This window comes from Geotrypetes seraphini, chromosome 12 (genome assembly GCF_902459505.1).
Source record: "Geotrypetes seraphini chromosome 12, aGeoSer1.1, whole genome shotgun sequence".
Lineage (NCBI taxonomy): Eukaryota > Metazoa > Chordata > Amphibia > Gymnophiona > Dermophiidae > Geotrypetes > Geotrypetes seraphini.
In genome coordinates, this window is record NC_047095.1 from 85337781 (window position 1) to 85364998 (window position 27218).

At 43.8% G+C, this 27218-nt stretch overlaps 1 protein-coding gene across 4 annotated transcripts in view; it reads right to left on the reverse strand.

The window, feature by feature from the left end:
- Positions 1–27218, reverse strand: part of RASAL2 (RAS protein activator like 2) — a 502399-nt gene that overhangs the window by 275389 nt on the left and 199792 nt on the right. For all 4 annotated transcript variants that reach the window (XM_033915463.1, XM_033915461.1, XM_033915464.1 and 1 more), the window contains exon 3: positions 21423–21549. In XM_033915463.1, the coding sequence (XP_033771354.1) occupies positions 21423–21549 (127 nt within the window). The remainder of the gene's footprint in view (positions 1–21422; positions 21550–27218) is intronic.

A 27218-nucleotide genomic window follows, 5' to 3' on the forward strand; every position in this document is an offset into this window, starting at 1 on the left:
CCCTCCTGGCCCGAACAACTAGGGGGGGGGGGTCGCCAGGGCCAGGAGGACTTGGGCTCCCTCCTGGCCCGATATTGTCGGGGAGTTGGGGAGTCGGCGGGGCAAGAGGGCTTGGGCTCCCTTTTGCCCCGATCGTGTCGGGGAGTCGGGGGGGCAAGAGGGCTTGAGCTCCCTCTTGCCCCGATCGTGTCGGGGAGTCGGCGGGGCAAGATGGGAAGCAGCAGGACACCGGTAGGAGCTTCTACATGATGGGGGGGGTCGGGAGGCTGTGGGGGTGCGAGCGGTCCTTAAGGGTGGGGGTGCGAGCGGTCCTTCAGGGTGGGGGTGCGGGCGAGCGGTCCTTCGGGGTGGGGGTGCAAGCGGTCCTGCGGGGGGGGGATGAATCGGACGTCGGGGGGGGGGCATCAGGCTTTCAGGGTGGGGACAGGACTTCAAGGGGGAGAGGAGAGTCGGGGCAGGCAAAAGAAGAGTCGGGGTGGCCAGAGGAGAGTCGGGGCGGGCGACTGGAGAGTCGGGCAGCATGCGCGGTATATGGGTGTGCGCGGTATACAAAAATTTCTGTACATAAATTTGTGTTTTCCGCACGCTATACCCGTGTGCGCGTTTTACACGGGTGCGCGTTATCTACGTGAAAATACGGTAGATCAGAAAGTACCTGCTATTCAATGTACTCCTATAAGCTCGCTAAAATCAAGAACAAACCAATGAGCAAGCCCTACCCCATAAAAAGGCTGGTTAAACTGGTAACTCTCCATGCAGCAAAGGGGCTTTCAGGGGAAAACTGAATGACTTGTCTATCCCCAGTGTGTGACAGGTGACAATTATGAATTTAACATCCTCTAATGGCAAATAAAGTCTAATACAGGGATGTAGCTATTGTGAAAATGCTTTTAAAAAAATGCTTACCCACTAGAAAAGCCAAGCTAAGTCAGATGAAATCTACCAAGCCCAGCATTCATTCTCTGACAGTGGCCAATTTGGGCTACAAATACCAAGCAAATATCAAAAACTAGATCTATTTCCCATACTTCATTTTAGGGATGCACAACTGCGTTTTTCTTTTACTGTGAAGCAATCACAACCGAAGAACAGCCCCAGCTAGCTAAGGCCGGGCACTCAAGAGACATGCTTTGGTAAGACCAAAGCGGTCCAGATCCTGCAGTGCAATCGGACCGTGCATGAGGAGGCGAGAATGACAAGGTAGATGGAGCCCCCGACCCTGCTGGAGCCGAACCAAGTTGGCATACCACAGCTGCTTTGGCCAATCAGATGTGACTAGGCTCACTGGACCTCTGTGGGCCACGATCCATTTCAACACCCTATCATGAGCCATGGAAGGAAGACATATAGGAGACCTTCCTGTGGCCAGGGCTGAACCAGAGCATCCAAGCCTGCGCTGCTAGCCTCGCATAACTGTGCTCCCAAGTCTAACTGGCTGTCTTTTTATGGACCTTTCCTCCTGGAATTTGTCTAAACCTCAATATCAAAGTTCAAGCTATTACACTGAAGCTACATAAAGGTGGCCTCAACATAATAGTTCTGGAAGTCTCTTCTGTATAAACAACTTCTGAGACTTGTTTTAGATGAACTTTAACTCATTCCATGACAATAAAGAAATTTGAATGAGATTTTTCCACAACAGTCCAATATAAAACCAGGAACACCAATTTTAACTCTTCTATTAAAAATATGCCCTTTTATCACAATGGAAAAGGTCTCCTTCTCTTTCTTCCCTTTTAAAAACTTCCACTGCATTTCTCTGAAGAGTTTGCAAAATCCCTAATTCTATAAGGAGCACAACACAGAAAATGTTAAGTACTTCAAGAGAAATTAATATTTCAAAATCCAATGCTGCCATCAGAATCCAGCATTCCTTTACTCTCCTACCTATTCACAGTTCTGAACATATTCTTTTACAAAAGTACCTCCCTTTGCACTTTGCCACCAGCTCTTCCGTCCGATTAGCTGAGAGAAAAATGAAACCGACTTGCATATCACTAGATGTCACTTGTACTTCAGATGAAACATAGTAGGTGTTTACAAGAAAATAGGCTGAATCCTGAAGTTCACTTTTGAAAGAGGTTTAGAGAAATAAGGCAGCAATATCTTAAGATTCTTACCTGTGTATTGCATTCCGTGCCTTGATCATATTACTCCCTATTACACCATCAAGAAATTGCAAACAGTATATTCCTCTCATATAGTTGCTCTGGACTGCCTCAGAGGGTTTGGAATGCAGCTTGGGAGTGACAAACAATAGCTGCCCTTGCTATTGCTCTCTCACTTTTTCAGTGCACAGGGTGCCTGCTGTCTTTGGGAAAAGCTATGAATATACTAACAATGCAGACACTTTTTTTTTTTTTTTTTGCTTGTCCCAATTAAGGGGGAGGGGGGGGGAGGGAAGAAGAAGGGTTCACGGGTAAGTAGGAGGATGTATTAAGACAAGACCTTTATATTAAACTAGTGTTTAAGCCCGTTACATTAACGGGTGCTGAAGTAGATGTCTGGCAGTTTGGGGGGGGGTTTTTTTGTCTCTCTCTCTCTTCTTGGACGCTGTCTGTCTGTCATTCTTTCTTCTGTGTCTCTCTCTGGCCCCCTGTCTATCTGTCTTTCTTTCTGTCTCTGTCTCCCTGGCCCCCTGCTTGCCTGTATTTCTCTGATGCGCCATGCCTGCCTGTCTCTCTGTGGCCCCCTTCCAATGTCCATAGTGTCCCATCCTATGTCCTTAGTGCCTTCAGTGCCTCATTCCTATGTCCTTAGTGCCCTCAGTGCCTCCTTCCTATGTCCTTAGTGCCCCCAGTTCCGCCTTCCTATGTCCTTAGTGTCCCATCCTATGTCCTTAGTGCCCTCAGTGCCTCCTTCCTATGTCCTTAGTGCCCCTTCCTATGTCCTTAGTGTCTCCTATGTCCTTAGTGCCCTCAGTGTCCCTTCCTATGTCCTTAGTGCCCCTTCCTATGTCCTTAGTTCCTCCTTCCCATGTCCTTAGTTCCTCCTTCCCATGTCCTTAATACCTCCTTCCCATGTCCAGCTCCCTGCACAGAAGCAGTTAGAGCCTTTCTAAAAATCTTTGGCCCCAAAATATGCCCTTGGGTGCCTCCTACTTAGCTAGACTCTAATAGACAGAACTTTGGAGTCTTAAGGATAGAAACCTCATCAGAAGGTTGCACTTGGGCTTTGGATAAGATCTGCACAGCATCAGTTACTAAATCAAACAGCAGACTCAACTTCTTCACACCTAAGGTGAAATTATGTCTTATTGGATAATTTTATTTCCTTTACTCAGCTGCACTGTTCTGAACAATTGAGTGTTATCCCTTCCTACCAGTTGATGGAGGAAGAGAAAAACTGATCTTTTTCAGCGAACTCACAAGTATAACCTGCTGGTAATCCGTGGAAAACGCCAATAAGTCTCTGCCAAAAAAGAAGAAGGTCCCTTTGTGACACACAGCCATGCCCCATCAACCACTGTAGCTGCAATGATCATCAAGTGAGCATTCCACCTCAGAGTGGCACTCACTACCCTGTAAATGAAAGATTTGTCTTGTTGGGTTTTTCTTTCAGGTTTTTTTTGTTTTTGTTTTAAACTCTAAGGGAAATAACTGAACACTCTGAGCCCCAGGCCTTAGTCTTCTAAGAGTTGGCTTCAGAACGGTGCAGCCAAATAAAGGAAAGAAAATTACACAAGGCAACCAAAAATATTTTTCAGAATCATCTTACAACATAGCACATTTTTCTAAATCAGTTTTCACGTTGCTTTTAGTTCTGTTATTCATTTTTTTTCAGTTACATAAACTTTTAAAATTATGATTAATGTTAGTTTATAGCATTTTAGCATATAGGGTTTTAAGAACTGCAGCATTAACTTAAAGAAATATTGCAGTATCTTCAGTCCAAAAGTCAAATAAGCAAACAACATAGCTTAGTTATACTGGACTGTGTCACTTAGCAACCAATATTTCTTCAAAAATACTTAGTTTATGATTTTTTTTGTGAGTTGTATCTGGATTGTCACGGCACAACATCCATCATACTCTTATTCCGGAAACCTTGGTATCGACGCTCCATTAAACGAATGTCCTCATGAAAATGTTTTCCTTGCTCATCACTCACCAAACCAAGATTTTCCGGAAAAAAGTCAAGATGTTTCTTCAGCCTTCACATGCTGAGGAAAGTGAGAACCTGTTTCAATCAAAAACACTTTGCTGTTCTTGTCCAATCCACCATCCTTTCCAGACTGGACTATTGCAACTCTATCTACCTAAGCCTAACAAAGAAAAACCTTCAAAGACTCCAGAGGATTCAGAATGCCGCTGCTAAGCTTATCTTCGTAAAAAGCAAATTCGACCACGTCTCACCGCTTTTGTCCAAGCTCCACTGGCTTCCGATAATCTCCAGAATCCACTTCAAATGTGCCTGCCTTACTTTCAAGATCCTACACGGCATCCTCCCCTCATTATTCCTCTTTCTTGGAACTCCTCTCATCCTAATTCCAGCAGATCCACCCAAAAACTGAAACTTTCCTTTCCCTCTCTAAAAGGCATCTCCCTTGTAGGAAAACTAGGTTCCTCCCTCCCTTTTAGAATCACTGAGCTCTGGAACAACCTTACCTCCCCACTTAGGAATCTGAGCTCCCTCCAACTCTTCCGTAAACATCTGAAAACCTGGTTATTATCAAAAATGTAACTCTTCCTCCCTCTCTGTTTACTCTAGTCCTCTAAATTTCCTCTTCATCTTTCCCTCCACTGAAGTTCCTTTCCACCCTAATTCTTGTTAACCGTGTCGAGCTCTGCGAATGTTGAGATGATGCAGTATACATAAGAACATAAGAACATAAGCAATGCCTCTGCTGGGTCAGACCTGAGGTCCATCATGCCCAGCAGTCCGCTCACGCGGCGGCCCAACAGGTCCAGGACCTGTGCAGTAATCCTCTATTTATACCCCTCTATCCCCTTTTCCAGCAGGAAATTGTCCAATCCTTTCTTAAACCCCTGTACTGTACTCTGCCCTATTACTCCCTCTGGAAGCGCATTCCAGGTGTCCACCACTCGTTGGGTAAAGAAGAACTTCCTAGCATTCGTTTTAAATCTGTCCCCTTTCAACTTTTCCAAGTGTCCTCTTGTTCTTTTATTTTTCGAAAGTTTGAAGAATCTGTCCTTCTCTACTCTCTCTATGCCCTTCATGATCTTATAAGTCTCTATCATATCCCCTCTAAGTCTCCTCTTCTCCAGGGAAAAGAGACCCAGTTTCTCCAATCTCTCAGCGTATGAGAGGTTTTCCATCCCTTTTATCAAGCGTGTCGCTCTCCTCTGAACCCTCTCGAGTAACGCCATATCCTTCCTAAGGTACGGAGACCAATATTGGACGCAGTATTCCAGATGCGGGCGCACCATCGCCCGATACAATGGCAGGATAACTTCTTTTGTCCTCGTTGTAATACCCTTCTTGATTATGCCTAGCATTCTATTTGCTTTCTTAGCGGCTGTTGCGCACTGTGCCGTCGGCTTCATTGTCATGTCCACCATTACCCCCAAGTCCCTTTCTTGGTTGCTCTCATTCAATAATATCCCTCCCATCGTATAGTTGTACCTCGGGTTTCTGTTTCCAACATGCAATACTTTACATTTCTCAACGTTGAACTTCATCTGCCATCTCGCCGCCCATTCCCCCAATTTGTTCAAGTCCCTTTGCAATTCTTCGCATTCCTCTTTAGTCCCAGCTCCACTAAATAGTTTTGTATCGTCCGCAAATTTTATTATCTCACACTTCGTGCCTGTTTCTAGATCATTTATGAATATATTAAATAGCAGCGGCCCGAGCACTGAGCCCTGCGGAACACCACTCGTGACCCCCATCCAGTCCGAGTAGTGGCCCTTCACCCCTACCCTCTGTTTCCTACCCGCCAACCAGTTTCTGATCCATCTATGTACGTCTCCGTCCACTCCATGGTTCTTCAGTTTCCGGAGTAGACGTTCGTGAGGCACCTTGTCAAAGGCTTTTTGGAAATCAAGGTATATGATGTCTATGGGGTCTCCTCTGTCCATCCGTTTGTTAATTCCTTCGAAGAAGTGCAATAAGTTCGTTAGGCACGATCTCCCCCTGCAGAAACCATGTTGGGTTGTTTTCAAAAGTTCGTTTCTTTCCAGATGTTCATTGATGTGTTCTTTAATCAGTGCTTCCGTCAGTTTCCCCGGAACCGAGGTCAAACTCACTGGTCTGTAGTTTCCCGGGTCACCTCTTGATCCCTTTTTAAAGATGGGCGTGACATTGGCTATCTTCCAATCCTCCGGGATCATGCCCGTTTTCAAGGATAGGTTGCAAATTTGCTGCAGTAGTTCCGCTATCTCCTCCTTTAATTCCTTCAGAACCCTGGGATGGATTCCGTCCGGACCCGGGGATTTGTCAGTTTTAAGTTTTTCTATCTGCCTGTGTACATCATCAAGGCTCACTTCCATGGATGTTAATTTTTCTGCTTGATTTCCATTGAAGATTTGTTCAGGTTCCGGTATGTTGGTTGTGTCTTCGTTTGTAAATACAGACGAGAAGAACATGTTGAGTCTTTCTGCGACTTCTTTCTCCTCCTTCACCGCTCCCTTCCTGTCTCCTTCGTCCAGCGGTCCTACCTCCTCCCTAGCTGGCTGTTTCCCTTTAACATATCTGAAGAACGGTTTGAAATTTCGTGCCTCCCTGGCTAGCCTCTCTTCATACTCTCTTTTGGCTTTTCGAACCACACGGTGACATTCTTTTTGATACTTCCTGTGCTCCTTCTGGTTCCCTTCAGTTTTGTCCTTTTTCCATTCCCTGAATGAATTTTTCTTATTGCCTATCGCTTCCTTCACTATTTTAGTCATCCATACTGGGTCTTTTGTTCGACACTTTTTGCACCCCTTTCTGAATCTGGGGATGTGCAGATTTTGTGCCTCGCTCACTGTGTCTTTGAAAAAAGACCAGGCATGTTCTACTGTTTGCCATTTTTTGGAAGTATTCCTAAGTTTCTTCCTTACCATTTCCCTCATTGCTTCATAGTTTCCTTTCCTGAAGTTGAAAGATGTTGCTATGGTTCTCTTTCTGTTCGGTATGCCTACTTCAACCTTGAACTTGATCATATTATGATCACTGTTTCCCAACGGTCCCACTACTTCCACTTCCTTTGCAGGTCCCCTTAGTCCATTTAGGATTAAATCCAGAGTGGCATTTCCTCTCGTCGGTTCTCTAACAAGCTGCTCCATGAAGCAATCTTGTATAGCCTCCAGGAATTCTGTCTCCCTAGCGCATCTTGAGCTTCCAAGACTCCAGTCTATCCCAGGATAGTTGAAGTCTCCCATAACAACTGTGTAACCACTTTTGCATTCTCGCTTCATCTCGGCATCCATTTCTTTATCGCTATCTCCGGTTTGCCCGGGTGGACGATAGTATAGGCCCATCTTTATTTCATGCCCTTTCCTACCCTAAGGTTTAGTTTAGTCTAGTTTAGATGTGAGTGCAAAAGTGTATTTTTAATGACATGCGACAGCCAAGTTTCTGATATGAGTCAAAGAGATTCTGAACTCCTTTCTTGTATGAAGGAGAATTATGGTTGCCGAGAAAGTTTTCCACTAACCACCTGAATGCCTCCCAAGGTTCAAGCTCAGCTGCTGAGAGTGATTGCTTAAAATCTTCATCCTACATAATGGACTTGATCTGTGGGCCTATAAATATCCCTTCCTTCAGTTTTGCAGTGCAGATTTTTGGAAATTTCTTAACAAGATATTGAAAACCTGGTAAGTTTGCTTTACCCAAGGCCTTTACCAGGTTCTTCAACAACCCCAGCTTGATATGAAGAGGTAGAAGAAATATTTTATGAGGATCCACCAATGGCATAAATTTCACACTGCTTGTTCTTGGGTTATAGGTATCCCTCAGCTGCCAGACATGCTTGACATAATGTTCAGCTGTAGATATGCTATCCCACAAGCACAGGAAACAGCAGTATTTAGTGAATCCTCTTTGCATTTCCATTAGCATGCCAATGACCTTCAGATCACCACAGATGTTCCACTGGTGTGTTTTATAACTGATTGCTTCTAGTAAATTCTTCATATTCTCATAAGACTCCTTTATATGAGCAGAATGGGCAATTGGTATACTTGGTTTGGAATTTCCGTTTTGCAGAAATACTGCCTTTAAGCTTCTTTGTGAAGAATCAATAAAGAGACACCATTCAGCTGGACAATGCACTTGTGACAAACTGTTGAAGAGCCCGTTGATGTCATGATAAAAGCACAATGAGCCATTTATAGTAAAGAATATTGTTAAGTTACATTCCTTTTTCTGTAATGAGTTATATTAGCATCTTTTGCAAGCAAGTGCTTTTGCTTAAGCCTTGAAGCAAGATGTTCTGCTTTTTCTTTTGAAAGATTTAGATCATGAATAAGATCATTGAGCTCACCTTGTGTAAAGGTCTCTGGTTCTGAATCTTCATCATTCATATCATCAGGATCAGACAATTCTGAATTGTGACCAGCTGTTGAAGCATCATCACATTCCTTATCATGTTCCACAGAAGCAAGCCCATCTTGTGGAGGTACAGGGACAGGCAGTGAGTCATCATGAGGGACAGGCCTAATAGCAGAATCCAGAGTAGGATATATAATTTTGTGCTTCGTTTTATCTGAGAATCTACTTGTGTTCACAAGGCAAAAGTAGCAATCTTTAATATGATCTTGCGGTTCCCTCCATATCACTGGGATTGCAAATGACATCGCTGCCTTTTGTTGATTGAGCCAGTCACGAAGTCCGTTGGAACAACTGGTACAGATGATATGTGGAGCCCAAGACTTTTCCTGGTCACCCACTCGACAGCCAAAATACAATTTGTATACCTTCTTCAGATCTACAGTAATCGGGCAACGTTGTGCTTTTGTCGCGAATGAACCACAGAAGTAACAGAAACTATCTGGATGATTAGTTCAATGTCTTGGCAAGATAAAGACTGATATTAATCACCGTCTGTAGCATAAAAAAACAAAGACAACTGTCATTAACCCTCCTTAAACTATAAACGCATGATATATCACCCAATTAATGTTTATAATTATATATAATGAGCCTCATTACAAAAATGTGATGTGCTAATGAGAAACTAAACACAGATTTGAAATCAGTATGAAAAATACTACAAAACCCACCCAACATTAACTCTGATGAAAATGATGTGTTGAACTATATTATTGGGCAAGACAATTTCACCCTCTTTGTTGTTGGCTACACTGTTCCGAACAAGTAACCAAGCAGAACTACTGGGTGGGGGAAGACAAAGCTCTCTGAGGACAGCTCTGCCAAAGTCTGAGTGGGCCATGGCAAGTATGTTCAACCTGAAATGCTTTAAAAAATAAAGGCACAATAACCACATCGCCACACTGTAGATCTTCTTCGGGGCAACCTTCTGGGTTTCCCCCATGAGGTCACCTAAGCCCTCATCAAGTGTGCTCTCAAACCCAGAGCCACTGGACAATTCATACAAATATAGGCTGACTGTATAGCCACCTTGATCCACTGCACAATAGTAGCCTTGGAGGCCATTACAAGGGCCACAGAACAGGACAAGGAGATGGTCAGAAATGTGAAATTCATTGTCTGCTCCAAGTAGCACTGCAATGTCCTCCAGACGTCTAACTTATGTAATCTCTGAGCCAAAGAATCGGAATCCTTCTCTGGAAAGGAGGGCACACAGACCTCCTGGTTCATATGGAACTGAGAATCCACCTTAAACAGAAAGGTGGGAACCATACAGATGGACACCAAATCCTCCAAAAACAAGAGGTATGGATTTAAGATAACGCCTGTGACTTCAAGACTCTCTGAGATGAAGTGATTGCTACATGAAAAGACACCTTGAATTTAAGGTCTTTAAGGCGCATTATAATAGCTCAAAAGGAACTCCAACGAGCACATGGAGGACCAAATTCAGACCCAAGAACGAAAGGAGGTGTGCACTGGAGGTGGGCTGGGGAGGGGGAATATGGGGCCTATTTCTTTGGGGATGCTCTGGGCCTGGGGAAGCCGAAAATCGGGGGATCTGGGGAGGGGGAATATGGAGACTATTTGGGGAAGCCAAGAATCATCTCTGTAGGCTGGAGAGGGGGAATATGGGGTCCTTTCTTTGGGGATGCTCTGGGGAAGCTGAGAATCGGGGAGGAGGGCTGGGGAGAGGGAATAGGGTAGTGCTGCCCGATTTCCTTGACATTGCCTTGTTTAAATAAAATGTTTAAACTTAAAAAGCTGTGTCACTGAAAATGAATCGAATCGAATCGAAATATTTTTCACCGAATCAGGCAGCACTAGTGTTAACTATAGAGACTGTATGTGCATTCATGCCCAAGGCAACACCTTCAGATTTGCAGAAGTCCCAAACACTAAAGTAGGCATCCTGCATTTCTGAGCTTGCAGTTTTGCCACTCAGTCCTCTGAGAGGAAAACCATCTCCTAAGAGATGCCAAAAGGAATTCTTAGATATTCCAGCACCTAGGTAGGGAGCAGGTAACTCCTCAGACAAATTCACCTCCCAGGCGAGCAACCTCGGGGGACTCCAACAGCTGCTGCAGCCAACATTCCACAGCATGTGAAACATACAATAGCAGCTACACTTCACTTCAGATAACCTTCACTTCAGAACAGCTGCTCCAGGAAGGCAGAATCCCCCTTGCACAAGAATGGCATCTTAGAAATGGCTAAAATTAGTGCATCCATCTTGGAGTACATCCAGTACTGATCACCTCTTCAGGAGCAAAAGAATATAGATAGTCCAAGACCCCACAAATAGTTCAATCCAATCTGGGAAATCCCATCCACCAACATCATGCAGGTGAGAGTCTTTTGAAATGGAAAATGCTTCAGAGTCCCCCACCAAGTCTTCCAACAGAAGGTCTTCCTCTGAAGAGTCAGCAGAAGGAGCCTTGAGAAGCCCAATGACCTCGGTAGTCTTATCAACAAGACGAGAGAGATCATCCCAGTGAAAAAGATAGATGATGTAGGACCACTCCTCCTCCTCTTCTCTTCAAGGAGCCTTATGTTCCAAATCTCAAACAGAAGAGAATTGAGGGTCTGAAAGCCTCTGAATTCACCAAAAAAACACCTGTGGCCTCAGAAACCCTCTGCCTCCCCTTGGTGATATTTGGACTACAAGCAAGGATCACTGGTCCCCACCACTAGTCAATGTACCAGCTTCCACCTACATGACTTGTTTAATTATGTGGGTTAACTTTTGCAGCCAAAACTCTCCCGGGGCCCCATCCAGACACCACACCCCTCCACAGGTGGATCCAGGAAGGGTAAGATAAAAAACCCTTCTCCAAACTTCAGTGGAGGCTGTAAGCTCTTTTGTTGCACAGCAGCTGCAAAAGGAAAGATGATGACAAAATAGTCATGGTTCCCATTAAAAACATAGGGACCACGAGTCCCAATGCATCCCTACAGGGAAACTGAGATATGACTCTGGTCCTCCTCCCCCAACCCACTGACGCCATTTCCAAAGTCGGAAGCAGTCCATCACAGAAGGGTCAGACAGAGCTGGTAGATGTACTAAGCCGGTAGCTCCTGATTACAGGAATACCCAACTAGAGAATGACATGGGGAATAAATTTGTCCACTTCCTCACAGAATCTATCTCCATACCCATCCCTGCGAGTTCTGTCTCCATCTCTGCCTCATCCCTACAAGCTCTGTCCTCATCTGCATAAGCCTCAAACACTTTAAATTATAAGTGTTTGAAGCTTATGCACTGTCGCTCGGACTCTGACCTCCTCCTCTGGCTGTCCGGCTGGGGAGTCGAGGAACAGAAGGTAGATTGTAGTTAAAAAGAGTGTGTCAGTGATCATCCCCTCATTCGTTCTGCCCAGCTGGTGATCTCAACAGAGAAAATTTAGATAAATAATTTTATATTTGGATAATCTTCAAATGAGTAACGAGTGCGCTGTATGACAGCTCCCAGCACTGGAAATCTTTTTTTTTTTTTTTTTTTAGTTCAAATATTTTATTGATTTTAATATACAATGTACAATAAGTACAGAAAGAGAAATGTTAACGAGGCAAGATACAGACATGTTGAACATATAAATGAAATTCATGCAATAATATCCATGTATAGGCTTAGATCAGCTTGTTGTATCACATGGAATTCTAAATCTTCCTGACGACGATCTAGTCGAAACTCAGCTTGAGTTGGAGGCAACCAGCGGCAGTAGGAGATGATTATGTGTGGAGAGAAAAAATGAACACCAGGACAGTCTTTAAGAGATGGATTTTAATTGATATTTTGCACCTTTTATAAACACATCATAGTTTTCACTGGGACATGGCCATGCCGAAGAGGAACCCTAATTTTTTGAAGAGCAATTGATAGGAGTCGAATGAGCCTAAACAACTAAGGTAAGTACTTTACTTGTATTTTTGGTAAAGTTCTTAATTTTGATCTAGCAGTAGAATATCAAGCACGTTGGTTGGTTATGGGAACATATGGTTTCCTCATTATCAGAGCTCTAATATCTTCGGGTATAGCCGTGACTAAGGTTCACTGAGCACATCACTATATTTAATTAATAATTATTATCACTATTTAAGTATTAGCTTTGGAAAGTTGAATACTTTTAAACAAAAAGAAAAATTGTTTCATTAAAATGATTTAATAGTTAATAATAGGGCATTGAAAGGATAGAGATTAAAGAACAAATGGCAGAAAGTTTTTCAAATATCCCTTTATTAATTGTAGTATTTAATATTAAACCACACCATGCGGTGATCACTGGATGCCAGATGATCACCCGCTATAACATCAGAAACACTTTCCCTGTTTGAAAGCACTAAGTCCAGTATAGCCCCATCCCACATGGGTAGCTTTACCAACTGCTAGAACAGTTCTCCTTGTAGAGAATCCAGGATCTCCCTGCTTCTAGAAGACCCCTCAATAGGAATGCTCCAATCAACATCTGGCATATTAAAATCACCTATTGGTAATACTTCCTCTTTTACAGCTATATTCGGAATGTCTACTATTAAATCTGTCCAATTCTTCAGTCTGTGAAGGAGGATTGTATAATCACACCAAATTAAATACATTTTCCATTCCTTCTTACCAGACTGACCCACAGTGCCTTTTCCTTACCCTGCAGATCCTGCAATTGTGATCTTTAACATATAGCACCATCCACCTCCTTTTCTTCCTACCTTATCTTTCTTGAGTAGATTATATAGCCTGGTATAACTATATCTCAGTCATGGTTCTCCATGAACCACATCTCTATGATCACCACTAAATCCAACTCTGCCTTTTCCATCATAGCCTCTAGATCCAGAACCTTGTTTTCCATACTTCAAACATTCGTATATACTGCTTTCCAGATATTGCCCCCTTTTCCCATTTGTGTAGAGGTATTTAGTGATTTATACTTCTCCTTCCACGGTTTCAGTATCCACGGAGTCGGTTATTCGTGATTTTTCTTTTAAGATCAATTTTCGGGCTATTTTTTAAGCCGTCTGAGCCTCCCCAGAACCTTACCTGGTGGTCTAATGGTGAAGCGGGGCAGGAGCGATCTTCCTATGCTCCTGCCCCGTGCAGAGCCGTCATCAAAATGGCTGCCGTGAGTTCCCGTTGTAGCATAGGAAGATAGCTCCTGCCCCGCTTCACCGGTAGACCACCAGGTAAGGTTCCAGGAACGCAGGAGGGAGGCGGGGGTGGGCAGACATCCTCCTGGCACATAGCTAATCAAACAGCAGTATTGATTGATATAGTAAATCATTTTCAGAAGGTTCATATCCAGATTTGTTTTAAAGTACAATAGTGAAGCCTTTATTAAAATTGAACATTTAACAAGCTCAGAGACAGGGAATTATTAGCTTTCTCTGGCAAAAAATTTATGAAAAGGTTCCGGGGACGCAGGAGGGAGGCGGTGTGGGTTAGAGCTGGCCGAAAAATTATTCACGATTTTTCACACTTCACGGTCTGGCTCTGCACCTAACCCCCGCAAATACGGAGGGAGAAGTGTACTTTCTTGGAGGATTATACTCACCCTGCCCCCAACAATTCTAGTTTAAAGCCCTCTTCAGTATGTTAGCCAATCTGCTGCTGAAGACACTTCTTCGATAGATGCACACCATCACTGCTCAGCAGCCCTTGGAAAATCATCCCATGGGCCAGGAAGCCAAAACACTCTTGACGACACCATCCACACATTCATCTCCAGAATGCAAGCTTCTTTGCCCTGCCCTTTACCCTCGACAGGAAAGATTGATGAGAATACCACCTGCACACCTGACTTTTTCACCTTCTCTCCCAAAGTCACTTTTGGTATGTTCAGAGGAGTACCTAGCAGTATCATCAGTGCCAACATGGATAAGCAGCCTCAGATAATAGTCATTAAGCTTGATAAGTCTCAGCAAGCTCTCCATAACATCTTGGATTTTAGCATCGCGTCTTGTCTGCACATGGATGCCTCTGTACTTTTCAGAAGGGAATCAACAACCAGAACTACATTATGCCTCCTAGTGGTCACAGATCCAGCAACTTTAGGGATTTCAAGCTTTAGTCCTTCCTCACCCTGGGATGCTTTCCACTTTCAAGGCTGCATACCGTTTTTTTTAGTTTAAGGGCAGGTGGAGTCACAGTATCAATCCTGCAGGGTCCAATAATCTGAGTCCAGCTGTACTCCCTCAGAATGGCTTCTTCTTCCCCACTGCTGGAAATCTTTGATGTGTCATGAAGCATTTCATCGATGTACCTCTCATTCTCACAGACGCTGTTCAGTCTTGCTACCTCCTCTCTCAGTTCCTTTATTTCCTTCATGAGGGATTCAAGTTGAAGACAGCTTGCACAACGAACCATTCCCTCTGCTTAGGTAATTATTGTTTCGAATGTGTCTCTGAGCTAAATTTCATAATTGTAGCCTGAAGTGAAAATGGAGCAAAACAACGGAGATTTCACTGTAAAAGAGTGCCAAGCAGTGATGAAATATCTTTTTCCTGAATTGAACTTGGCCAAACAAATTTACAATGATATATCAGTTACATTAGGGGATAAATGTGCTTCCTATTCCACAGTAAAGAATTTGATTAATCACATTACATTAGTGATTTCTATTCCGCCATTACCTTGCGGTTCAAGGCGGATTACATCCAAACTAAAACAAGAATTACATTTCAACGATGAGATAAAATTTTAAGCGAGAATTATGGGTTTTAGATAATGTTTGCTAACTAGAAAAATTAGAGAGTACTAAGGGTTTATAGAGTGTTGGATATTGGGTTAGGATTGTTGTGCTGGATAGGTTTAACATGTTTTTTTGAAGAGTATGGTTTTAATTTCTTTCTTGAAGGTTTTGTAATCTGTGGATGAAGATAACAGAGTGGTGAGTTGTTTGTCCAACTTAGCTGCTTTGGAGGCTATTAGGTTGTCACAAAGTTTTTTTCGTTTGACATTTTTGGATGGTGGGTAATAGAATAGTGAATGTGTTCTTCTGTGTCTGATTGAGGAGGAATGATTTAGTCTGTTATTCCAGTAAGTTGGACTTTCTCTGTTGACAGCCTTGTAAAGTAAGCAGTAGAATTTGAAGTTCACTCTCGCTTCTATTGGAAGCCAATGCGAGTCATGGTATGCCTCTGTGATATGGTCATATTTTTTTAGTGAATAGACAAGTCTCAGGGCTGTATTCTGCACCGTCTGCAATTGCTTCAACATGGTCACGGGACATGGTAGGTATAGTATGTTGCAGTAGTCCAGCATCCCAAGGATTAGAGATTGTACCAGTAGTAGGAATTGCTTCTTTTCGAAGAATGATCCGGTTTTACTCAGATTTCTCATGGTCATGAATGATGTCTTTATTATTTTGTTAATTTGGGGTTGCATGTTACAGCTTCTGTCAATCGTGATTCCAAGTAATTTTAAAGTAGGTTGTATTGGGTATGAAAATGAATTTAATGCATTTAGAATAGGACATTGGAGCACAGAAGACAAAGAATGTTTTAGGAGAACAACTCATAGAAACATGATGGCTGATAAAGGCCAAATGACCCATCTAGTCTGCCCATCCACAGTAACCATTATTTCTTTCTCTCTCCAAGAGATCCCACGTGCCTATCCCAGGCCCTTTTGAATTCAGACACAGTCTCTGTCTCCACCACCTCTTCCAGGAGACTGTTCCATGCATCTACCACCCTTTCTGTAAAAAAGTATTTCCTTAGAATACTCCGGAGCCTATCACCTCTTAACTTCATCTTATGCCCTCTCATTGCAGTTTCCTTTCAAATGAAAGAGACTCAACTCATGCGCATTTACATTACGTAGGTATTTAAATGTCTCTCAAGATCAAAAAGAGTAGTGACAGTAAAACCCAAACAATTCCAAAAAATGTCACTCACCAGCAGTGGGCTACCTCTCTAAGATTCAACACTGAAATTTAAAAACAGGTGGAGAAAAAGCCTCAAAAACGTTTTAAATATGCAGCAATCATTGATGATTCACAGCTGGAATTCTTTTCTTATCATAGGCAAAAAACTCACACCCGCAGCACAATGTAAAAAGATCTGAAAGGGAAAACCCCACTACTGTGCACAGTATATATTTTTTTAAAAAGTTTTAAAACTTTTTATGAATAAATATATGAAACATAAAGTTCTAAATGCAACATTGCTGAACAAGGAAGCAAAATACTTAGCTCTGGCACCAGAGGACAGAACTGAAGGAACTCCACCAGTATGAATTGCTACTTCTTTTTTCAATGGCAGGCAAAAACTCCCACAGCACATATTCAAGTCCAATCAAGTCCACAGCTGCATATTTAAAATGTTTTTGAGGCTTTTTCTCTATCTGTTTTTGAATTTCAATGTTGGATCTTAGAAAGGTATCAGTTGGAATCAGTTGGAATTTAAACATCTCTATCATATCTCCCCTCTCCTGCCTTTCCTCCAAAGTATACAGACAATTCCAGAAAACTTAGATGCCATTCATTCCATGATCCTGGACAATTGAAGAATATCTGCTAAAAAGATAGCTAAGACCCTGGAGATATCCTGATAATAAGTAGACTATATTATTTACGAGGTTTTAGACATGGAAAGCTCTCAGCCAAATTGGTTCCCAAATGTGTCAATGCTGACCAGATTCATGATCAAGTGGTTGCCTTACAATCCATTTTGGACCAATTTCAGAAGGATCCTGTGGGATTTTCATTTCATTTATTATAAATTTATAAACCACCTTATGCTAAGGCAGTGTACATAAATACATACATAATAATTAAAACAAACACAACTAAACATCAGTCTCTTTAGATTTTTGAACCATCTCGTAACTCTGGATGAAACTTGATATATACACACATACTGTGAACCAAAAATAACTACACCAAAATGTTTTTTGTCCTATCTTCAACAGAACTCAGCCAATTCTTATGAAATTTAGTGCGTCGTGTCCTGAATGAAGTTGATGTAAAATATAATTATTTCCCACCGCACCATAACACTACCTTGTGAAAATGAATCATTGCTATGGGGATACATGCAGAAATGCTACCTTGTGAAAATGAATTGATGTTATGGGATATGCGCAGAAGCAGATGACAGTTTTTAAACAGTCTCTGTAGCAATATGTTTTTCACTGCAGAAGACCAAATTCTGATAAAAAACTTGGTACTTATAAAAAGATTACAGCAGTTGATGATTTGTTGCAAGAGTTCCCACAGAAGGGTTGGAGTAAAAATAGCCTTGATTTGCTGCTATGAAATTATAAGTGTATGGAGCTCAGTGGTAAATATGTAGAGTGAATACATTTTTTTCAATCCTATAACTTGTTATTTTCTTTACAAAGTCAAGAACTTATCAGCTCGGAAATGGTCATTTGTGCCTGGTGAAGGAAGAGAAAGGGACTTATGTTAAGGGTAATTACATGAAAATATTCCTACAAAAAGGAGAATAAGTATTGAGATCCCGTTTGAATGAAAGCAATTTATATTTATACTAGTCTTTAAGCCCGTTACATTAACGGGTGCTAGAATATGTGTGTGTGTCTGTATTTATTTCTTTCTCTCTCTCTCCTTAGCCTGTTTCTGTATTTCTTTCTTTCTGTCTTTCTTTTTCCTCGGCTGTCCACCACCACCTCTTGCCTGCTCCCCCTGTCCATTCTCCCTTCCTTTTTCTTCCCCTGTGTCCACCACCACCCCTTCACTGTTCCCCTTATCCAGCAGCAGCCCTTCTCCCTTTGTTTTAACTCCCCCCTGTCCAGCAGCACCTCTTTCCTGCTCCCCCTGTCCAGCAGGAGGCCTCTCTTCCTTTTTCTGCCCCCCCTCCGTCCAGCAGCACCTCTTTTCTGCTCCCCCTGTCCAGCAGTAGGCCTCCCTTCCTTTTTCTGCCCCCCTGTCCCTCAGCACCTCTTCCCCTGTCCAGCAGAACCTCTTTTTTGCTCCCCCTGTCCAGCAGTAGGCCTCCCTTCCTTTTTTTGCCCCTCCATCCATCAGCACCTTTTCCCCTGTCCAGCAGTACCACTTTTCTGTTCCCCCTGTCCAGCAGTAGGCTTCCCTTCCTTTTTCTGCCCCCCCTGTCCATCAGCACCTCTCCCACTGTCCATCAGCACCTATTTTTTGCTCCCCTTATCCAGCAGTAGGCCTCCCTTCCTTTTTCTGCCCCCCTGTCCATCAGCACCTCTCCCACTGTCCATCAGCACCTATTTTTTGCTCCCCCTATCCAGCAGTAGGCCTCCCTTCCTTTTTCTGCCCCCCTGTCCATCAGCACCTCTTCCCCTGTCCATCAGCACCTATTTCTTGCTCACCCTGTCCAGCAGTAGGCCTCCCTTCCTTTCTTTGTCCCCCTCCTTTTTTTGCCCCCCCCCCGTCCATCAGCACCTTTTCCCATGTCTAGCGGCACCTCTTTTCTGCCCCCCCCATCCATCAGCACCTCTTTTCCTGTCCAGCAGCAACCCTTACCTCCTTTATTTTTTTGTCTGTCCTCCACCAACATCTACCTAAAGCCGCCGCGGCCTGCAGGCACCGACAGCCTCTGCGGCCTGCTCCCACTCCTTCCTCGCCGTCGCTTGTGGTGGCTCCGTGCTTAGCCGCAGCGGTCTGCAGCCGCCGACAGCCACCTAGGTCTACAGCTGCAATGGCCGACAGCCGCCGGGGCTATTAGGCTTCCACCTCTCACTTTTGCCGGTCTGGTCTGGCCTGCTCGCCTTGCCGTATTTTTTTTTTTTGTTGAAACATGCAGCGGTGGCTCCTCTCATGACCCCCACCTGCGTCGGAAGTTCGAAGCAGGCGGGGATTGTGAGAGTAGCCACCGCTGCGTCTTTCAACTAAAAAATGCAATACGGCAAGTAGCAGGCCAGACCGTAAGCCGCGCATGCGCACTTCCTATGGGTCGCTACAGCTCACGGAAAACCGGCGCACGCATAGGAAGTGTGCATGCACGGCTTACCGTTTTATTATATTAGGGAGAGAGATATATATATATATATATATATATCATATTATGTATATATATATATATATATATATATATATATATATATATATATATATATATACATCCTTTAATTTAGCGGGCTTAAAGACTAGTATATATATAATATACACATAATATGTGTATAATATATATACACATAATATATATACAGTGGTACCTCGGTTTACGAGTGCACCGGTTTGCGAGTGTTTTGCAAGACGAGCAAAACATTTGCAAAATCGGTGCCTCGGAAACCGAGCATGGCTTGATTTACGAGCACACCCCCCCCCCCCCCCGCAATCCCGTAATTCTGAACGTGAACTCGCAGGCCTTGAGCATGCTCAGATGCTCAAGGCCCAGCAGAGGAGGAAGCCGATTTTCAAGAGTGCCCAGATGAGGGTAAGAAGCGGCGGGGGGGGGGGGGGGTGCCCAATTGTGTCGGGGGGGATGTCGGATCGTGTCGTGGGGATGTCAGATCGTGGTGGGGGGTGCACAATCGTGGCGGGGGGGTCGGATCGTGGCAGGGGGGTGCCCAATCGTGTCGGGGGGGGGTCGGATCGAGGCATGGGGGGTGCCAGATCGCAGGGTGGGGGGCCTTCGAGGGGAGCAATGCCGGTTCTCGGGGGGGGGGGGGAACGCATCAAAGCGAGTTTCCATTATTTCCTATGGTGAAACTCGCTTTGATAAACGAGCATTTTGGATTACGAGCATGCTCCTGGAACGGATTATGCTCGTAATCCAAGGTACCACTGTGTATGTGTGTGTGTATATATATATATATATATATCATATTATGTATATATATGTATATTATATATTATACTAGTCTTTATGCACGCTAAATTAACGGGTGCTAGAATAGATGTGTCTGTCTGTCTGTGTTTCTTTATCTCTCTCTCCTTGGCCGCTGTCTGTATCCTTCTGTCTTCCCCCCCCCCCCCCGAGCAAAGCTGTCTGCCCCCAGCACACACCTCCCCCCCAAAGCAGCCCCCTTTCCCTCTCCCTGTCTCTCCATGGCCCCTTCTGTCTTCCCCCCCAGAGCAAAGCTGTTTGCCCCAAGCACACCCTTCCCACCAAAGCAGCCCCATTGCCCTCTCCCTATCTCTACATGGCCCCTTCTGTCTCCTCTCAGAGCAAAGCTGTCTGTCTCCAGCACACCTCCCCCCCAAAGAAGCCCCCTTTCCCTCACCCTATCCATGGCCCCTTCTGTCTCCCCCCAGCACACCCCTCCCACCAAAGCAGCCCTCTTTCCCTTTCCCTCTCCCCCTGGCTCCCGGTATTGATCCCCTTCTTACCCTCCCTCCATCCCGGCGTCTTCTGGCCTGCTCCTCTTCAAAGCAGCCTGTGATCGTGGTGGCCGGCTTTAGCGAACCTAGCAGGCCGCTCTCCAACTCGGTAGCATGTTCCCTCTGACACGATCCTGTGCGTCAGAGGTAGCGTGCTACTGAGGTTGGAGAGCGGCCTGCGAGGTTCTTTAAAGCAGACCACGATCGCAGACTGCTCTGAAGAGGAGGATCAGCGGTGGTGGCGGCAGCGGCGAGTGAGGGCGGGAGGTGTGTTCCCTGCCGAGGACGCGCGCCTCCAGCCCCTGCAAGCGCCGTGAGGTGTCAAATAGAATACTGCCACAGAAGGCGCCAGGAATCACGAATTTTCAAGAGCGCATGCGCACTCTAGGGTTTTATTATTATATATATATATATATATATATATATATATATATATATATATATAATATACATACAATTTATTAAATATACAGTCTTCAGTTTGTGCTTACTGAATCAGACAAGTTAGCATTAACAAGAAAATGGTGACATGCAGTAACTTCTTATATATAATTAAGAAATCCTGCATCATTTGTTAGTAGTCAAACCAATGATCTCAGCAGATTTGATTTATTCTTTGAGTACCATGAAAAGTAATGAGATATTTCCTTTATAAATGAAAAATAAGGCATTGCAACTCACCAAGCTTGGCACTTCCCTCTGGTGGATATTCAGGGAATTGGCCTTCTGAAGGGACACTAACAGTTCGACGAAGACTACGGCCTTTGGTGGATTCAGTTTGTTGTTCTTGGGCTGTTTCATTAGGCATCTACAATTTAAAAAAATACATTCAGTAAAAAAGTTCTTCCAGCTGTTATCAAGATCAGACAGGCAAAACTGATGACTTTCTCCACTCAGACTATGAGCAACTCCAGTAAAACAGGTTTCATCAGCATGCTTAATGTGATCACAGAACTCACTCCTCTTGAGGAAGTCCATTGCAAAATAAGTAAATAATACAGAGAGGTGACCACAGAAAGCAAAGTTACTTACCTGTAGCAGGTATTCTTCAAGGACAGCAGGCATATATTCTCACAAGAGGGTGTCTAGGAGGGTCAATGAGGGTCATGGAGGACCTGCAGAAGAATGGAGTCATGTATTTTAACAGGATGTGTTTGTTGTTAACAGTGTTGTATTTGTTCTAACAGAGCCCAGTGGGAGACCGGAGCACCTGGAGAGTGAAGAGGTGATGGGTAATAGCCACTCAGCCCAATCACATGATCACATTTTGTGGTAGTGGTAGGATTTTGAAACTGCCCATCACAATTGGAGTAGGGGGGATTCCAAAATTGCCTGAGAGGAATCCAGGAAGAACAGACAACCAGAAGTTCCCGCCCCGTCCCCATGCACACCACGACACATAGACGCTCCTCTGCCAGCAGACCAGCACAAACCATACATGAATGCAGTAGATTAGGGGCTGAGAAGTCCATTCCTATCGATTTTAAACAAAATCAAGGTGGTGTTTGAAGCAGAAAAAAGACTGAAAAAAAAGATTGATAAAATCCAAGAAGGCAGCCACCAGGAAAATCGTATTAAAAATGGCCTGGGGAGACAACTTGAAAAAATAAAAATGCTAAAATAGGTGGTTTTGAGGTGGGAGACCTGAACCCTACCACCAGAAACTGCTAAAAATATTTTTAGACCTCTCCTGATTCTCCCAAAGGATATAACAGAACAGTACTCAGTGTCTCTGAAATGCCCACAATAGCTTGAAGGGAGAGGAATCTCTGCCTCAAATTTTCAACAAATGGTCCAATCTTTAGGATTTTCGGGCTGCCAGTCAGACGGACCCCAACTGAAAACTCTGCCCCCTTGGAACCTTGCCATGCAACCAGGGGCAGGAAAACACAGCCTGCACCCTGATACCCCAAGGGCTCTTACTCAGAGCGCAAACAGCTTGCACTTAAGCCTCTAATAAGGTCAGGAGGCAAACTTGCTCCCAGGGGAATGGACCCCGAGCTTTGAGGTGGCTCACAGCAAGCTGGCTCCACAGGTCCACCTGCTGCAGTCCGACCGTGCAGAAACTGCTTCCTTTCCAAAGCAGAGAACCCCTCCAAAAGGGGTCTCAAGTACCAGAGCCACCGAGATAAAGATGAACTTAAGCAAAAAAATAAGAAGAAGTAGAGAATATCAGAAGTAGTTCTGCATAAGAACATAAGCAGTGCCTCTGCTGGGTCAGACCAGAGGTCCATCATACCCAGCAGTCCACTCACGCGGCAGCCCATCAGGTCCAGGAGCTATATAGTACTCCTCTATCCTCCCCTTTTCCTTCAGGAAATTGTCTAATCCCTTCTTGAACCCCAATACCGTACTTTGTCCTATCACACTCTCTGGAAGCGCATTCCAGGTATCCACCACCCTTTGGGTAAAGAAGAACTTCCTAGCATTGGTTCTGAATCTGTCGCCTCTTAACTTTTCCGAATGCCCTCTCGTTCTTGTAGTTTTTGAAAGTTCGAAGAATCTGTCCCTCTCCACTTTCTCTATGCCCTTCATGATCTTGTAAGTCTCTATCATGTCCCCTCTAAGTCTCCACTTTTCCAGGGAAAAGAGCCCCAGTTTCTCTAATCTTTCAGCATATGAAAGGTTTACCATACCTTTTATTAATCGTGTCGCTCTTTTCTGAACCCTCTTGAGTATCGCCATATCCTTCTTAAGGTACGGCGACCAATATTGGACGCAATACTCCAGATGCGGGCGCACCATTGCCCGATACAACAACAGGATAACTTATTTTGTTCTGGTTGTAATACCTTTCTTGATAGTACCTAGCATTCTATTCGCCTTCTTAGAGGCCGCTGTGCACTGTGCCGACGGCTTCATTGTCTTGTCCACTATTACCCCCAAGTCCTTTTATTGGGTAATTTCACCCATTACCAGCCCTCCCATCGTATAGCTGTACCTCACTTGCAGAAATAAAAATTGAAGGGAGCTCTGTGTTCCTCAGCTAAGTGGGAGGAGCAGAGGAAAAAAAGTGTGTGGTTTTCTGCAAGACCCATTTCATGGGTTGAGATAAAACATTTATTGGATTGACTCTGGACGGGAAGTAACAAAAAGTGCATAATATATAATTTAATTATTACATATATGATGTAAATGTAATTATTACATTTTATATTATGAACTTTATTTATATTATTATTACATTGTAATATACACAATATATTAATACAAATCACCATAATAAAAAATCAATGGGAGCCCTAAGTTTGTTTCCCACAACTAGACTGTCCCATTTGGGGGTGATAGGAGACAGTGAAATCCAAAGTGTGTTCCTTATGTCCAGTCTACTCCGTAATCTCGTTTTGGTTGCTGTCACTGCAGAAAACCTCACTTCGCAGAGATAGGATGTTAGAAATGGATGCAGGGTTTTTAGTGTTTTTGTGGCGATTGGAGATTTGAAGTTGTCTCAACATTCATTCCTACCAGTCACACATCTACAACACAGATAACCCCTATTCAAATACAGGATCACAAACTAAAAGTACTAATATACTCGTACACAAACAAAAACCAAAGATGACAGACTTTACATGCAGTACAACACCAGAGAAATAGAAATTAATTTCTTCCTGAACAGTGTAAAACATAGACAGCAGATATAAATTCTCAAAACTGATACATTTCTCTTTTTTTAAAAAAAAATAATATATTTATTAGGACTCCAGCATGGTCATTACAGAGGAACAGGGCATCACCAAAACATAGTACAAAGATAAGAAAATTGGTACAAGCACTACAAGGGAGTCCAATAAGGACAACGTCAACACAAAGAAGATCCATTCCTAGGTAGACCGTCCAAAGCCCATTTTATAATTGAAAACTCCCAAACAAATCAAGTCCCCACTCAAACCAGTAAGGAAGCGAAGCAGAGAAAATTGAAAAGAAAAGGAGAAAAAAAAAAAAAAATACACCATAAGAACATAAGAACTGCCTTCTCCGGATCAGACCCATGGTCCATCGAGTCCGGCGATCCGCACACGCGGAGGCCCAGTCAGGAATACACCTGATGTAGTTTTAGTCACCCATATCCCTCTATGCCTCTCGTAAGGAGATGTGCATCTAATTTGCCTTTGAATCCTAGCACAGTGGATTCCTTAATAACCTCCTTTGGGAGAGCATTCCAGGCGTCTACCACTCGCTGCGTGAAGCAGAACTTCCGGACATTTGTCCTAGACTTGTCCCCCCTTAGCTTCAAACCATGTCCTCTTGTCCTTGTCACGTTGGACAATGTAAATAATTTATTTTCCTGCTCTATTTTATCGATGCCTTTCAGTATTTTGAACGTCTCAATCATGTCCCCTCGCATCCTCCTCTTCTCAAGGGAGAACAGTCCCAGTTTCTTGAGTCGTTCCTCATATTCCAAGTTCTCCATACCTCTTATTAGCTTCGTTGCTCGTCTCTGCACCCTCTCCAGCAGTTTTCTATCCTTTTTTAGGTTTGGAGACCAAAGTTGGACACAGTATTCCAAGTGTGGTCTGACCATTGCTCTATAAAGCGGCATTATGACTTTCCTCGATCTACTCATGATTCCTTTCTTTATCATGCCTAACATTCTGTTTGCTTTCTTTGCCGCTGCTGCGCATTGTGCTGATGTCTTCAGGGACCTATCTATCAGTACACCCAGGTCCTTTTCTTGTTCGCTCTTACCCAGAGTTGCGCCTGACATTCTATACTCGTGTTCCTTATTCTTACTACCTAAATGCATTACTTTGCATTTCTCCACGTTGAACTTCATCTGCCATTGCTCTGCCCATTTCTCTAACTGATACAAGTCGCTCTGGAGTTCCTCGCTATCCTCCTGCGATCTGATTGCCCGGCATAGCTTTGTGTCGTCTGCAAACTTAATGATCTCACTGGATATTCTGTCTTCCAGGTCATTGATATAAATATTAAATAGGATCGGCCCAAGTACCGAGCCCTGGGGCACACCACTAGTCACTGTCTCCCAGTCTGAGAACTTCCCATTTATGCCCACTCTCTGCTTTCTGTTTTCCAGCCATTTGCCTATCCACCTTTGTATATCTCCCTCTATTCCATGGCTTTGTAGTTTCCTGAGAAGTCTTTCATGTGGAACCTTATCGAATGCTTTCTGGAAGTCTAAATATATTATGTCCACCGGCATTCCACTATCAATTTGCTTGTTCACGGTCTCAAAAAATTGAAGTAAATTCGTTAAACATGATTTCCCTTTCCTGAACCCATGTTGACTGGGTTTCAGCAAATCGTGTGTATCTAAGTGCCGGACTATGCTATCCTTGATCAGTGCTTCAACCATCTTTCCAGGGACAGACGTAAGGCTCACAGGTCTGTAGTTGCCCGGTTCTCCTCTCGATCCTTTTTTGAAAATTGGCGTGACGTTCGCTATCTTCCAGTCATCTGGTATCTGTCCAGTTCTGATTGTCAGATTGGCGAGTTTTTGCAATAACTCTCCGATTTCAACCTTCAATTCCTTTAAGACTCTTGGGTGAATTCCATCCGGTCCAGGGGATATGTCACTTTTAAGTTTGTCGATCTGGTAGTATATCTGGTCCAACTCCACTTCAACTGTGGTGAGGCTGTCTTCTATTACTCCACTAAACACTTTCACTGCTTCTGGTATTTTTGCGGTATCCTCATCCGTAAAGACAGACGCAAAGAAGGAATTTAGTTTGTCTGCAATTTGTTTATCTTCCTTAATGTACCCTTTTCTTCCCTGGTCGTCCAGGGGTCCCACCGCCTCTTTCGCGGGTTTTTTCCCTTTCACATATCTAAAGAAGGGCTTGAAGTTTTTGGCCTCTTGCTCTATTTTTTCCTCATAGTCCTTTTTGGCATCCCTCACCGCCTTGTTACATTTCTTCTGATCATCTTTATGTTTTTTCCATGCTTCGGTTGTTTTCATGTGTTTCCATTTTTTTGAAAGAGTCCTTCTTTTCTTTTATGGCTTCCCTCACCTGTCTGGTAAGCCATGCCGGTTCTCCCTTACCTTTTGTTCTCCCTTCTTTGGAGATCCTCGGAATGTGGAGATTTTGTGCTTCTGTGATAGTATTTTTCAGTAGGGACCATGCCTGGTCTACCGTTTCAAGTTTGTCCACCTTTTTCTTGAGTCGTTGTTTCACCATGGCTCTCATGCGATCGTATTTGCCCTTTTTAAAGTTAAAGGTTTTGGTTAAGGTTTTGGCACGTTTTTTATTCCCGATGTCAAGCTTAAAGTTGATCACATTGTGATCGCTCGTCCCCAGCGGTACCGTAACTTCTACTTCTTTTGTCGGTCCCGTGAGGCCATTTAGTACCAAGTCCAGGGTGGCGTTGCCTCTTGTCGGCTCTTTTACCATTTGTTCCAGGAAGAAATCCCCTAGCGCCTCCAGGAACTTGGCCTCCTTGCCGCAGTTGGAGGTTCCTAGTTTCCAGTCTATCCTCGAGAAATTGAAGTCTCCCAATATTATTACATTGCCCGTC